The sequence below is a fragment of the Ctenopharyngodon idella genome, chromosome 7, assembly GCF_019924925.1.
Source record: "Ctenopharyngodon idella isolate HZGC_01 chromosome 7, HZGC01, whole genome shotgun sequence".
Taxonomy (NCBI): domain Eukaryota; kingdom Metazoa; phylum Chordata; class Actinopteri; order Cypriniformes; family Xenocyprididae; genus Ctenopharyngodon; species Ctenopharyngodon idella.
The window spans coordinates 38654115-38667879 of NC_067226.1; the positions used below are offsets into that span (position 1 = coordinate 38654115).

At 44.2% G+C, this 13765-nt stretch overlaps 1 protein-coding gene across 2 annotated transcripts in view; it reads right to left on the reverse strand.

Moving 5' to 3' along the window:
- Positions 1–3443: 3443 nt before the first annotated feature.
- The window catches only part of LOC127516027 (Fc receptor-like protein 5), a 64905-nt gene continuing 54583 nt past the window's right edge, over positions 3444–13765 (reverse strand). For both annotated transcript variants that reach the window (XM_051900287.1, XM_051900285.1), the window contains exon 9: positions 3444–6555. In XM_051900287.1, coding sequence (XP_051756247.1) covers positions 5453–6555 — 1103 coding nt within the window. In that variant the 3' untranslated portion in view covers positions 3444–5452. The remainder of the gene's footprint in view (positions 6556–13765) is intronic.

The following is a 13765-nucleotide window of genomic DNA, read 5'->3' on the forward strand; positions in this document are numbered from 1 at the left end:
GGGGAATCTGAAGATTCTGACGTTTCAGAAGCTGACACTAGTGGGGTACCTGGTTTTAGACGTTCAAAGAGAAAAACACAAGGTTGATTGCCTGTAAGATATAAGGATGATTACATTATGTAATTTGGGGTTAAAGTGTCAATACAAGTGTAAAGAAAATGTCTAAACAAGTGCTGAAAATGTTGTGTTGATGAATCAAATGATGACTGTTCTTGTGTTTTTTCTGTTTTTTTTTTTACTTAGGAGCTGGTCGTATTGGAGAGTACTGTATATGGCAGGGTTTAGCAGGGGGGAATGTGGAGGTATTCAAGGACCTTTATTTTGAAAAGGTTTTTAAAAAAAAAAAAAAAAAAAAAAGAGAGAGAGAAGAAGACAGGGTGTTCCGGAAAGGAAGGAAGTGAGCGAGACGAGCGCGAGGAAAAAAAAATTAGTTTTCTCGTGACTTCTTTGATATATGTGTACAGTTTTAGACAAGCGTCGAGGTGAGCGGACGAGGTGCTGTCATGAGTTTTGACCAAGCCTGATCGCCGAGAAACTGAACTGCATGTCTGTGATATACCAGGAGGGGCATTGCTCATCGTGCTAGCTGAGATGGTGTGTTGGCACGGGTGTTCATCTTCTACAGAAGGGAGCTGAGATACTGTGAGTTTTTCTTCACTGTTGTTTAACCACAGTTGCTATTCTGAAGAAACACATGGACGTTATTTGTTGTTTTTGAAGCAAAGCAGCTTGGATCGAGTGATTTTGCTACTGTTGTTCGAGCCGAAATCCTTGTGTGTTGTTTTTGATACAATAGTGCCGCCGTGTGGACACAAACGGCATTGCGAACTCATTGACGCTCTTCTTTTGACAATATTTTTCCTTCTATTTTTCAGTTTATTTTTTGGACATTTTGCACTGTTTTCACTTGGAGACTTTGAAATCACAATGGACAATTGCATAGACTTGAGAACTGATAACTAAGTTTGCACGAATGAATGGATCCGAATGAGTGGATCCGAATGGATCCTGTTTTTGTTTTTCTTTGAAGGGACTGTCTCGTCTACCAGAAACGTTTGTGAAGATTTTTTTTTTTGAACATTTTTTTTTTTTTTTTTGAACATTATTTTTCCTGTCGTTGAAGAAACGGAAGGGACTTTCTGTTTTTGAACAGGTGGCTATTTGTTTGATTTAATTACCCTGCCATTTCTGGACACTCCAACACCAGCCCAGTTCTACTGTGAGGTAAAACTTTAACTTTGGGGTTGTGAATCTCACTCAGGTATGTCAACTGAAAATATCTGATGTGGAATGAAACATCTGTAATGTACTTTTGAGTGAACTGAGTACCATCTGAGCATTCTATCAGAACTGATTTTGAGTATTATTGTTGAAAGAAACTGAACAAAAGTTTGAATCTGAACAAAACTTTAGTTTTTATATATTTCTTGGTAAAATCATAAGAAAGTGAAACAAAGAATTTATTTCATGACTGTTGTTTTCTTTATTTTGTTTAATTCTGCTAAACATTTAAGAAATAAGTGTAAAACTTTTGTTATCTTGGAGTAGGGGCATTCCTACTGTCTTGTGGTCTGATAGAGGGGAAGAGGGGTTAATCAACACTGTTATACTCTGGGGAGCTACCGTGTATGTTAAGTTCCAGAGCCTCAATCCTCATCAGTCTACCATTCCAAATCTACCATTAACTGAAGAAACCCACACCTAAATTATATACATCAAGTGAAAACAAATACACAACACAAGGAGAAACAAAACTTACATGATTGAACTGGAAATAAAGTGTCTCAATCAGGACTCCAATGAGTTTTGCTGGAGGTGCTAGGTTAAGTGACAATGGTTTTCTAAAGTACTGTTGAGCCCATGTGGCTATACTAAACATAGTAGCATGATGGTTTCTCATGCAGTGCCATCTGAGGGCTCGAAAGTCACGCACATTCAACAGAGGTTTCCTGCCTTGCCCTACACGGACTGAGATTTCTGTGGATTCCCGGAATCTTTTCATAGTATAAAGTACAGTAGATGGTAAAATTCTCTGCAATCTTGTATTGAGAAATGTGCTTTTTGTATTGTTTGTCGATTCAATCATGAAATTTGGCACACAGTGACCCATCTTTGCTTGCAAAGACTGAGCCTTTTGGTGGATGCTCCTTTTATACCCAATCATGATACCCTCACCTTTTACCAATTCACCTGCTTATTGTGAACTGTTTCAAAATGGTTTAACTTTAATATTGTATAATCCTTTCATTTTTTTCTTTGTACTTTTATCAGTTAAATAAAGGTTCTAGAGAATTAATGAATCACAGATTCTTGGTTGTATTGCATTTTACAAAATGTAAACAGTCTTCACATAAACTCATTATAATAAAATGTCAGCATGGCATATTCTACTTATGTCTAAATTACTGAGAGGAGCACTTTACTGACTGGATCAAAAACTGGGAGCCAGATGAAGCTTGCAATGAGCAAGTGCCCTGTACAGTATGTGGTCCAGTAGACCCAGAGGTTTATTGTGACCAAAGTCCAGGCAAGTGGAACTGAACCCATATGCAGTTTATTGAAAGTAATCTAAAGTGAACAAAACAATGACTGTGACATAACTTAACTAGACTTAACTTCATGAAATTTACCAACAATAGGATGACAAAAAAACAAAAACTAGACAAGAGAAAATGGAAACATGATGGCTGTACACAAGGACTAATGACATAACAAGGCACACCTGAAAGTATCAACACAATAAACCAACAGGCTTGTTTTTCCTTTATGCAGTGCTGCACAGACCGATTGCTTGAAGCAGTGCATGCCAGTTAGAAATTGTGTCCTACTTGAGACAGCGGTGATGCCACATCACTGTGACATATGGCATCAAAGTACAGTGAGAGTAAATGGCTGACTCAGCCAGCGGATGCATGAGCTCTGATGACGACACAGATGTTTCACGATTGGCCGGATTCACCGCATGGCAACGATCACGTGTTTTGTGTTTTTTCTGACACCTTCAGTTCCACCAATGCTCAAAAATCTGTGTTTTTATAACAGTAAATGCTCTTAAAAAACAGACATTTTAAATTCAGTGAATTTAATTCACTTCATCTGTGATAAAGTATGCAAACGCAGCACAAGTGTCACTACGGGAAGCAGAAAGTGTCCGACTTCACGTCTCCATTCTCAGCTCCTCCCAGACTGCAAACCTGAGTATTCTTGGGTATCCTCTTTTTATTTTTTCACTAATGTCATGATTAATGCATGAATTTGTTTTGGACTATAAATGTCACTATAAGTGCATATTTGTTTTAGATATGACTTACTTGCTATTGTCAATACGCACACAGACACGCTGCTATGAGCATGTACATGCACAGATAGGCATTGTAAAATACCCCTTTAAAGCAAGAGACAAACGAGCTGTTACAATACAGAAGGGGACAGAGGCACTGGAATGCAGGTAATATAGTTTATTGAACAACCAGTAGCATAAACGGAGCGCAGGTGAGTGATGGCAGATAAGACAGGTGGCAGATATGGATACTGGAGTGATACTTGTCTTTTCTCTTGCAGATATCGCAGGCAGATGACAAACTGGAGCTGAGGAGACACTGAGGAACTCACAAAAGACGAGGAACAACGAAGGAGACTTGGGAACACGCTGGAGACAGGTAAGTATCTTGGAAGGAGTCCTTGAGGTAAGCGTACAGGTAAGACTATGTGCAAACGAGACCGGACAGTGACTGTGTGAGTGCGTGTGCCTTTTGTGCTGCTGTTGATGACTGTGCTGATAGGCTGCAGGTGTGCGTGATTAGAACTCGGGTGATGACGTGCGCTGTGGTTGGGCGATGGTAGAGCCTGGCGTGTCAGACCTTCTGCCCTGGTTGGTATGGGTCGGCTGTCATTCAGATGGCATGACTTAGAAAATCTGTCAATAAACACCAGAATGCAGGTGCAATTATCTGAGGCTGGAAGGTTGGTGATAAAATCTACTCCTAGGTGTGACCAGGGTCGGTTAGGAACGGGCAGAGGATGGAGTTTTCCGGAGGGAAGATGTCGTGGACTCTTCAAGATGGCGCATTCCTTGCATCCCTGCACGTACCTTCTGACATCCGATGCCATGTTCGGCCACCAGAGGCGTTCTTTTAGCAACGAGAGGGTTTCATTGACCCCAGGGTGGCCAGATGCCTGGATGAGGGGAGTGCGCTGTGTCCGGGTGATGTAGAGCAAACCTGGTGGGCAACCCGGCAGAGTGTTGGTGGAGGCATTGGACTCGGGCAGGGTCTCTTTGGACCAGACAATGGGATTGACGAAGAGCTTCCTGGACAGGATTGGTTCAGGAGTTTCAGAGCTTTCTTCGGGACTGTGGATACGGGAAAAGGCATCTGCCTTTACATTCTTTGACCCAGGGCGATAGGAGATGATAAAATCAAAACGGATGAAAAACAGGGCCAATCGTGCTTGGCATGGGTTTAGTCGTTTTGCGTCTCGAAGATATTCCAGGTTCTTGTGATCAGTTAGAACAACAAACGGGTGTTTGGCTCCTTCGAGCCAATGCCTCCACTCCTCAAGGGCCAGCTTGATGGCGAGAAGCTCCCTGTTGCCGATGTCATAGTTGATCTCCGCCGGGTTGAGTTTGCGGGAGAAGAAGGCGCATGGGTGGAGTCTACTTGGGTTCCCCTGCTGCTGTGACAAGACCGCTCCCACTCCAGTGGTCGAGGGGTCGACCTCCACGACGAAGGGCTTTTCTGGATCGGGATGAACCAGGAGGGGAGCGGTGGTAAAAGCTTCTTTCAGGGTCTCGAAGGCTTGGGTTGCGGCTGGGTTCCAGGACAGAGACTTGGGCTTACTGCGCAGAAGGTTGGTGAGTGGAGTGGAAATGATACTGTAACCTTGAATGAATCTTCGATAGAAATTTGCGAATCCTAGGAATCTCTGGAGTTCTTTGATTGTCATGGGAATGGGCCAATCCTTGATAGCAGCCACCTTCCTCTCGTCCATCCGGATGCCACTGATATCAATGTAGTAACCAAGGAACTGAACTGAGGGCTGGTGGAAAGTACACTTCTCTGCCTTAAGGAACAGGTGGAATTCCTTCAGGCGTTTCAGGACCTCCGCAACATGGTGGCGATGGTCGGCTATGCTCCGGGAGTAGATCAAGATGTCATCGATGTAAACCAGGACTGACTTGTGGAGGAACTCCCGGAGCACCTCATGGATGAAATCCTGGAATACGGAGGGGGCGTTGACAAGTCCATACGGCATGACAAGGTATTCATAATGGCCAGTAGGGGTCACTAATGCGGTCTTCCACTCGTCCCCCTCATGAATCCGGATGAGGTTGTACGCTCTGCGGAGGTCCAACTTGGTGAAGACAGTGGCACCTCGGAGATGTTCCAGCGCAGATGGGACAAGAGGAAGTGAGTAACGGAACTTCACAGAAATCTTGTTGAGTGCTCTGTAATCACTGCAGGGCCGCAAGCCTCCATCCTTTTTTGCCATGAAGAAGAAGCTGGAAAGCAGCAGGGGAAGTAGATGGGCGGATATAACCTTGTGACAGAGCCTCTTTGATGTATTCCTCCATGGCCTTCTCCTCCGGGATGGACAGTGAATATATCTTTCCTGGCTCACCCGGATGCAGATCAATGGCACAGTCCCATGGCCGAGTTACCGAGTGGATCTGGTAAGTCGACAGCGTTGCTGTGGTCTTGAGCTTGAGCTGACGGCAGAGGGCGCCGGAGATGAAGTTGCCGGCTGACCCAGAATCAAGGAGGGCACTGACTGGAAGAGATACACCGGCAGCAGTAAGGCTTACAACAGTGGTGAGTGGTTTCATCTTATTTATAGAGGGAATAATCACACTCACCAAGGGACAGGCTGGACGAGTGGGGCATTCAGAGATGTAATGCCCAGACAATCCACAATAGAGACATAGGTTCTGGGTCAGCCGTCTCTGCCGTTCAGTCATAGACAGACGAGTATTTTCCACTTGCATGGGTTCGCTGGCTGGTTCTGGGGAGCTGACGGATTCTGGTCGGCGGAGGGATGATGGAAATAACGGCTGGCCCTGGTGCTCTTTGAGACACGACTGCATATGAGTGGCGAAGCGAATGGAGAGTTGGATAAAGCGTTCAAGCCCGATGGAATCCTCGTATGCAGTGAGATGCAACCGCACACGTGGATCCGATCCTTGATGATACGTGGTTATGAGGGATTGTTCGTTCAATCCGCTAGCGGCAGCGAGGGTTCTGAATTGAAGAGCATATTCGTTAACAGTCATTGATCCTTGTTTCAACTGATATAACTGCTCACCGATTGAAGAATCCCAGGCAGGTCTTCCGAAAACTTCTTTGAAGTGAGCGATGAAACTGGAGAGAGACTGGGTTATGGGATTTTTCTGGGACCAAAGAGGTTCAGCCCAGCGAAGCGCCTTGCCATTTAACTGAGAAATTATGAACGCTACCTCAGCGTGGTCGTTGGGGTACAGATACAGTTGCATCTCCACGACCAGCGAACATTGCAGGAGGAATCCGTTGCAGTCCTCTGCAGGCAGATGACAGACTGGAGCTGAGGAGACACAGATACAGGTAAGACCATGTGCAAACAAGACCGGACAGTGACTGTGTGAGTGTGTGTGCCTTTTGTGCTGCTGTTGATGACTGTGCTGATGGGCTGCAGGTGTGCGTGATTAGAACTCGGGTGATGACGTGTGCTGTGGTTGGGTGATAGTAGAACCTGGCGTGTCTGTGACAGGAGCATGGCACAATACAAGCCAATACATGCATTCTGCTGTATATCATACATGCTGCTGCATTAATAGACATACTTAATAAACCAAACAACAGAGACAACAAGTGTGACAATATAGGATAATACAGCCCCCCAAAACAAGCAGATCTACCACCAAGATATTGTACTTCTGCTGCTCGAAGAGCCATGAGAACCACATGTTTGCTTGCTTTGTGTGTGTTACCCGCCTTAAGTCTGAGAAGCCTCACTGTAAAAAAAAATCCCTGTAAAATTTACAGTAAAAAAACAGCAGCTGTGGTTGCCAGAACTTTACCGTAAAAAAAATACGGTAGCAATGTAAAAAATAAAAAATGTAAAAAAAAAAAACGTATTTCATTAACTGATATGATGTTAATTTACCAACCTACTGAAGTACTAATATCTGTTTTGTACCTTTGTAATACATTGACAACCACCAAACACAGTGGTGATGAGAATCACACAATGGACCAAAGTTCATCACAAGCAGATTTTCCACAAGCTGAGAAGGACAATTCTAATATATAGAAGGTGCACACAGTGTCATTCACACAAACGCTAAACACCATCATGGTAACACACATGAAATTTTTAAAAATGCAATAAGTATTAATTTAACAACATTAGATGTAACATAAAATCCTACTGTACATAACTGATTAGAAAAAACTAAGAAAAACTAAGGAGAAACTAGTTATTTCAAGGAAAATACATCAAATGTGAAGTGTCACACAGGGGCTTGTGGGAATGTCAATTTATGTTTTTTTCACTGTAAATTATTCAATGAATTGTTATTTTTCACTTCCAAAAACTATAAATTTAATGGTGTTTTATCCTAAAATTATATTAAATGTACCATTAGATCTATTACAGTTATTCACCGTATATAGTGACTTCTTTCTGTAAACCAATTAACTGTTTTTCACCATAGCATTTTTACAGTCTTTTACCATTAAAATCACAGTCACAGTGCTGAGTGGGTAAATAGAAGAATAATAGAAAGAGATGCTATGAGACACAAGTACTGGCTGCAGTCTTCGACAATGTTTAATTGACTCTCATTGTTTTCTTTGATTTCAATGCATTAACAACATTACCATATTTAACTTTACTTAACAACAATTACTTGTTTCTTTGTAAGACAACTCATTTGAAAATAAAGACAGTTACATTTCAATAAAGGCCTTCCAGAAGTTATTTGTGTCTTAAGTTCTGTTACATATTACTATCAAACACAATACATTCACCTTTTACAGGGATTTCAGTCAAATATCCTATATTTCACATCACCATAAAATTCATTAATCTCATTTTTAGACTGTTGTACAAATGAATAGGCCTATAGCATTTCGCTTCAAGCTATCCTCGTGTTTTACATGTACGTAAATGGATGTTTTTAAAAACATCCACTCTTTTCACTTGTATATTTTATCATATTTCACTTAACATTAACATATTTGTCAATCTAATGTCTGATACTTGACTCATTATTACTAAATGCGCATTAATAAACAACCTTAACCCAACAAAAATCAACACATACATCTTTGAAACACAGTGTTAAACATCAGTTTCAACTAGTTTTTGAATCAATTTTGTTAATCTGTAGAATAATAGAAAGAGATGCTGTGAGACACAAGTACTGGCTGCAGTCTTCAACAATGTTCAAAGGGTTAGTTCATCCAAAAATGAAAATTCTGTCATTATTTACTGACCCTCATGTCATTCCAAACCCATAAGACCTTCATTCATCTTCGGAACACAAATTATTAAAATAGTCAACGTGACTACAGTGGTTCAACCTTAATGGTATGAAGCGACGAAAATACTTTTTGTGCACGAAAAAAAAAAAACAAATATGGTAATATTTGGTAATTTCTTGAATATGGTAATTTCGCTGATTTCTATGGGAGATAAAAAAATAAAAAAATAAAAAAAAAACCTCTCAGATTTCATCAAAAATATCTTAATTTGTGTTCCGAAGATGAACAAAAATCTTACGGGTTTGGAACAACATATTGGGGAGACTTAATGACAGAAATTTTATTTTTGGGTGAACTAACCCTTTAATTGATTCTGACTCGCCCAGTCCAGTATCTTAAATAGATAGTGCTAAGCGCCCACTACAGGTGGCAAATATAACAACAACACTACATTATTTTCCTCACAACAAAGATAATGATGAATTTATGAATTAATTTGATGAATGAAAATGAAAACGTGATGAATTTACGAGCCTGGTCTCATTAGAAAAACAGACCTGTGGGAACATTTTCGCGATTCGCAAAATACGTACCAATATGTACATATCACTGCAGTTTCAATGTGAAATGTCCACTGAGTGGCGCTAAAAGCGTGTTTTTTTTTTTGTTTGTTTTTTGTTTTTTTTTGCTGAAACAGATAAACGTGAACATGGTACGTTTTTGATGTTGGTTTTTATACGAATCACCGCAGTTCTGATTTGAAATTTGTCCTGTGAGTGGCGCTAAAAGTGTAATGCTCCATTACGTTTTAAAATAAGGTACCACCAACACTACACCTAAACCTACCCGATAGTGTTAACAAAAGCAAATGTGACACAAAAAGCATCCATAATCATGCTGTTTTAAGCTTGTTTTGATCTCTCATGTTTGAGCTCTTTTACCGTGACTAATTTTCCCAGGGATTCGTACCCAAGGCTTCCTTGTCCTAAGTCCATCTCCGTATCAGCTGAGCTACCGAGCAAGCTTGTTATGTCAGAAAAGCGAAACGTATGGAGCTGCTTAAGCAATGCAAAGTCCAAAATATATTTGTTTACACGTTGTGCACTCTTGTAAAAAGCTTTTTGAAGTCATAACATAATATTGTGCAAAGAGATGTGAAAACAAGTCTTTATTAATCCATAATCTGACCCTATAATCGTAACTGTGTATGAAAACGATTAAAAGCGCTTGCTGTTTTACTGCCTCTAGTGTTCATTTCTATGGAAACTGCAGTGATATGTACGTATTGGTACGTATTTTTGCGACTCGCGAAAACGTTCCCGCAGGTACGTCTTTCCATGAGACCAGGTTGGAGCCTTATACACATCCATTTTTTCCAACCCACTACATGTGCCTGGGTCTGCTTTGCTGAATGGCTTAATGGACTCTTCCAGTGTGATCGTGGTCGCTTGACTAGACCAGACTTAAAATCTAGTGGATTAACTTATCATGTGTATCTGAGCTAGTGAAGCCCAGATGATTTGATACTGTTTTAATGCCAAACTAATGTTAATTATCTCTGTGCACATCATTTGATGGGGAGTGCTGCATTTTGTTAGCTGTTTTATTCTATGGATGGTTGGCTGTCATGTGAATGTTGCTCCTTTTATCATAGGAACCCCCTACAATACTTTTAATTGCCGAATAAATAAATCATGAGTGCCGAACATGCCAAATTTAGTGGTGTCTGAGATTTCTTCTGCAAACCAGAACACACAGGAGAGGGTCTGAAATCACTCTCAAACTCAACAAACAGACAGACATCACAAACCATGATATGTTGACTCCACCCATGAAGAAATTCACGCAGATAATCAGTATGAATGGTAAGTACAGCATAACAAAGGTAAGAATGGCAACAGTGAACACTGAACATGCATTTTGTCTGACAGGAGTGGGAGGAGCTGTACAGATGATTACACATGTTGCAGCCAAATAGCTCAGTGATGCCAAAATGGTGGTAAGACTGAACAAGGAAGGAGCAAATATAGGATTGTATGCAGTTAATGTACTCACTATGGAAAAGACAAGCACAAGGATGGAGATTATGATGTAACAGGGGAGTGAGAAAATATTAGTAGAACGCAGTGGATATTTCGCTGTCAAGACCCCCTCTAGAGCCACCAGCTGATGCAGATGAAAACTACAAAAATGTAAGCCTGACCAAAACTGTAAAATCATGTCAGAGTTCCAATATATGCATTTTCTGAGTAGTTGTGTCAACGTATATAGATTTAGGAGGAGTTGTATCAGATCACTGAGGAGGAGGAACAGGATGAAGGATGAGATTTGGCCTCTGATCTTTCTGTGAAGGTTCAGAAGACGAAAAGCCCAAATGAGAGCTGGCAGACCCACACAAACACTAGTGATGAGGAAGATAGACAGTCTGATTTCTGAACATGATGACAAAGGGTTTAGATGAAAATCCATTTCATTTATATTAAAATCTTCAGCAGTTAGTAATTAAAGTTTGTAATACAGCAGTTAGTAACTTCAGCAGCTGTGTTAGAAATGTCAAGATCACTGTAGTTGTTTTTGCCTTCTATGATCACTTTGAGTTGCTGAAAGACAAGATAATGGTAAAGAGTGACTGCCTGCTTTTATATAAAATATAATACATTTGAATTATCAGCAATAATACTCTGTTCAATCACATTATGGTAACATTATCGTTTTCTGTCTTTCTGATGCTGAATATCTGGGCTTCGACTTCAGCTCTCTCACAGGGGCCCAGAAAACGTCTCGGTTACGTATGTAACCCTCGTTCCCTGAAGGAGGGAACGGAGACGTACGTCAGTAGTGACCGACGAATTGGGATATCGCTAGAGAGCCCTATCAGCTTCGAGTGAACTACAACAGGCCAATGGAGTTGGCGTGCGATATTTGCATAATGCGCACCGCCCCCGCCAGGTGGTATAAATAGGGGAGCAGATGCAATCGCACTCTGTTTTTCGCTGAGGAGACAATCTAGTCCGCACTACAGCGAGGGTACAGCAACTGTGGCGACGGGACGTACGTCTCCGTTCCCTCCTTCAGGGAACGAGGGTTACATACGTAACCGAGACGTTCCCTTTCAGTCGGTCACGTTCGACGTACGTCAGTAGTGACCGACGAATTGGGATCCCAAATAAAGCGCCACAGTATGAACCCCTTCCAGTGCCCAGCGCAAGCTCTAGCCACCCGGCGCACCAGTGGGACGGGGAAGGGGGCGAGCTTACGCCGAGAGAGTCTACTGCTGTTCCGATATACCCACTAAGTAAACTAGACTACACTGGGGAAGCGAACCCGTAGGGGACGCTGCGGAGACCACTACCCACCTGTAGGGGAGGAATTTACGTGGAGAGTACACATATGGACTGGCCGTGGGCAGTACGCATATGGAGTCCCTGGGATGGCTCCACCTGGGTAGGGGGAGACTCATCTGACAGGTGACAGCAGAGCTGGCTCTGCTAGGGAAAGACACGGGCTCGCCGTAGGGAGTTGACCGTGGACAAATACACACATGGGACCGCTCACGTGGAGGGGTCACGACATGTGGAACCCAGCCAAACGTCAACGTCGGTGACGGAGGTTTGGCCTGGCATCAGACACTCCGCAATGTCCGAGCCGAAGGGGGAGGCGGAGGAACTCGACAGGGTTCGCCAAGCGGGGAACTCGACTGGAGTAAAAAGGATGCACGTATCCGGCCCAGGGGGCGGGAGTGGCATTGCAAGCCGACACTAGAACGGGCTCTTCGCGTCTACCGGCTGGTGGAAGCGAGTACACGGGAAGATACCGGTTCTACACGAAGGCTATAGAATCTAGCGAACGTGTTAGGTGTCGCCCAGCCCGCAGCTCTACAGATATCTGTCAGCGAGGCGCCGTGCGCCAGCGCCCAGGAAGAGGCCACTCCTCTGGTGGAGTGGGCTCTCAACCTGAACGGGCAAGGCACGCCCTGGGACTCGTACGCCAGGGCGATGGCGTCCACTATCCAGTGGGCCATCCTCTGCTTGGAGACAGCCTTTCCCTTCTGCTGGCCTCCGTAACAGACAAAGAGCTGATCTGAGGTCCTGAAGCTTCGCGTTCTGTCCACGTACAGGCGCAGCGCGCGGACGGGACAGAGCAAAGCTAGGGCTGGGTCTGCCTCCTCCGAAGGCAGCGCTTGCAGGTTCACTACCTGATCTCGAAAGGGAGTGGTAGGAACCTTGGGCACATATCCAGGCCGGGGTCTCAGGATAACGTGAGAGTCACCGGGCCCGAATTCCAGGCACGATTCGTCAACCGAAAATGCGTGCAGGTCCCCTACCCTCTTGAGCGAGGCCAATGCAACCAGGAGGACGGTCTTTAGGGACAGTACTTTTAACTCGACTGATTGCAAAGGCTCGAAGGGACGACCCCGGAGAGATGTAAGAACCAGGGTCAGATCCCAAGAGGGTACAGAGGGGGGCTGGGGAGGATTCAGTCTCCTCGCCCCCCTCAAGAACCTGACGATCAGATCGTGCTTCCCTAGCGATTTACCATCAACTGCATAGTGATGTGCGGCGATAGCGGCAACATACACCTTGAGGGTGGAGGGAGACAGCCTTCGCTCCAGGCCCTCTTGCAGAAAGGAAAGCACGGTTCTGACCGAACATGATCGGGGGTCCTCTCGCTCTGGTTGAGAGGAACACCATTCGACGAATAGGTTCCACTTCAGCGCATAGAGGTTCCTCGTAGAAGGAGCTCTAGCGGAAGTGATGGTGTCTGCGACCGCTTGCGGGAGATCACTCAGAACCTCCGCGTCCCGTCCAGGGACCACACATGGAGTTTCCACAGGTCGGGACGCGGGTGCCAGAGGGTGCCCCGTCTCTGAGTCAGGAGGTCCTTCCTCAGAGGAATGGGCCAGGGAGGTGCTGTCGCGAGGAGCGTGAGGTCCGAGAACCAGGTCCGAGTGGGCCAATATGGAGCCACTAACAAGACCTGCTCCTCGTCCTCCCTGACTTTGCACAGGAGCTGTGCGAGAAGGCTCACTGGGGGAAACGCATATTTGCGTAGGCCCTGGGGCCAGCTGATTGCCAGGGCATCCGTGCCGAGCGTGCCGCCGGTCAGGGAATAGAACAACTGGCAGTGGGCAGTCTCCGGGGAGGCGAACAGATCTATCTGTGCCTCGCCGAAGCGCTGCCAGATCAGCTGGACCACCTGGGGATGGAGCCGCCATTCGCCCGGAAGCGGAGGCTGCCGTGAGAGCTCGTCGGCTGCACGGTTGAGCACGCCTGGGACGTGAATGGCACGAAGCGACCTCAGATGCT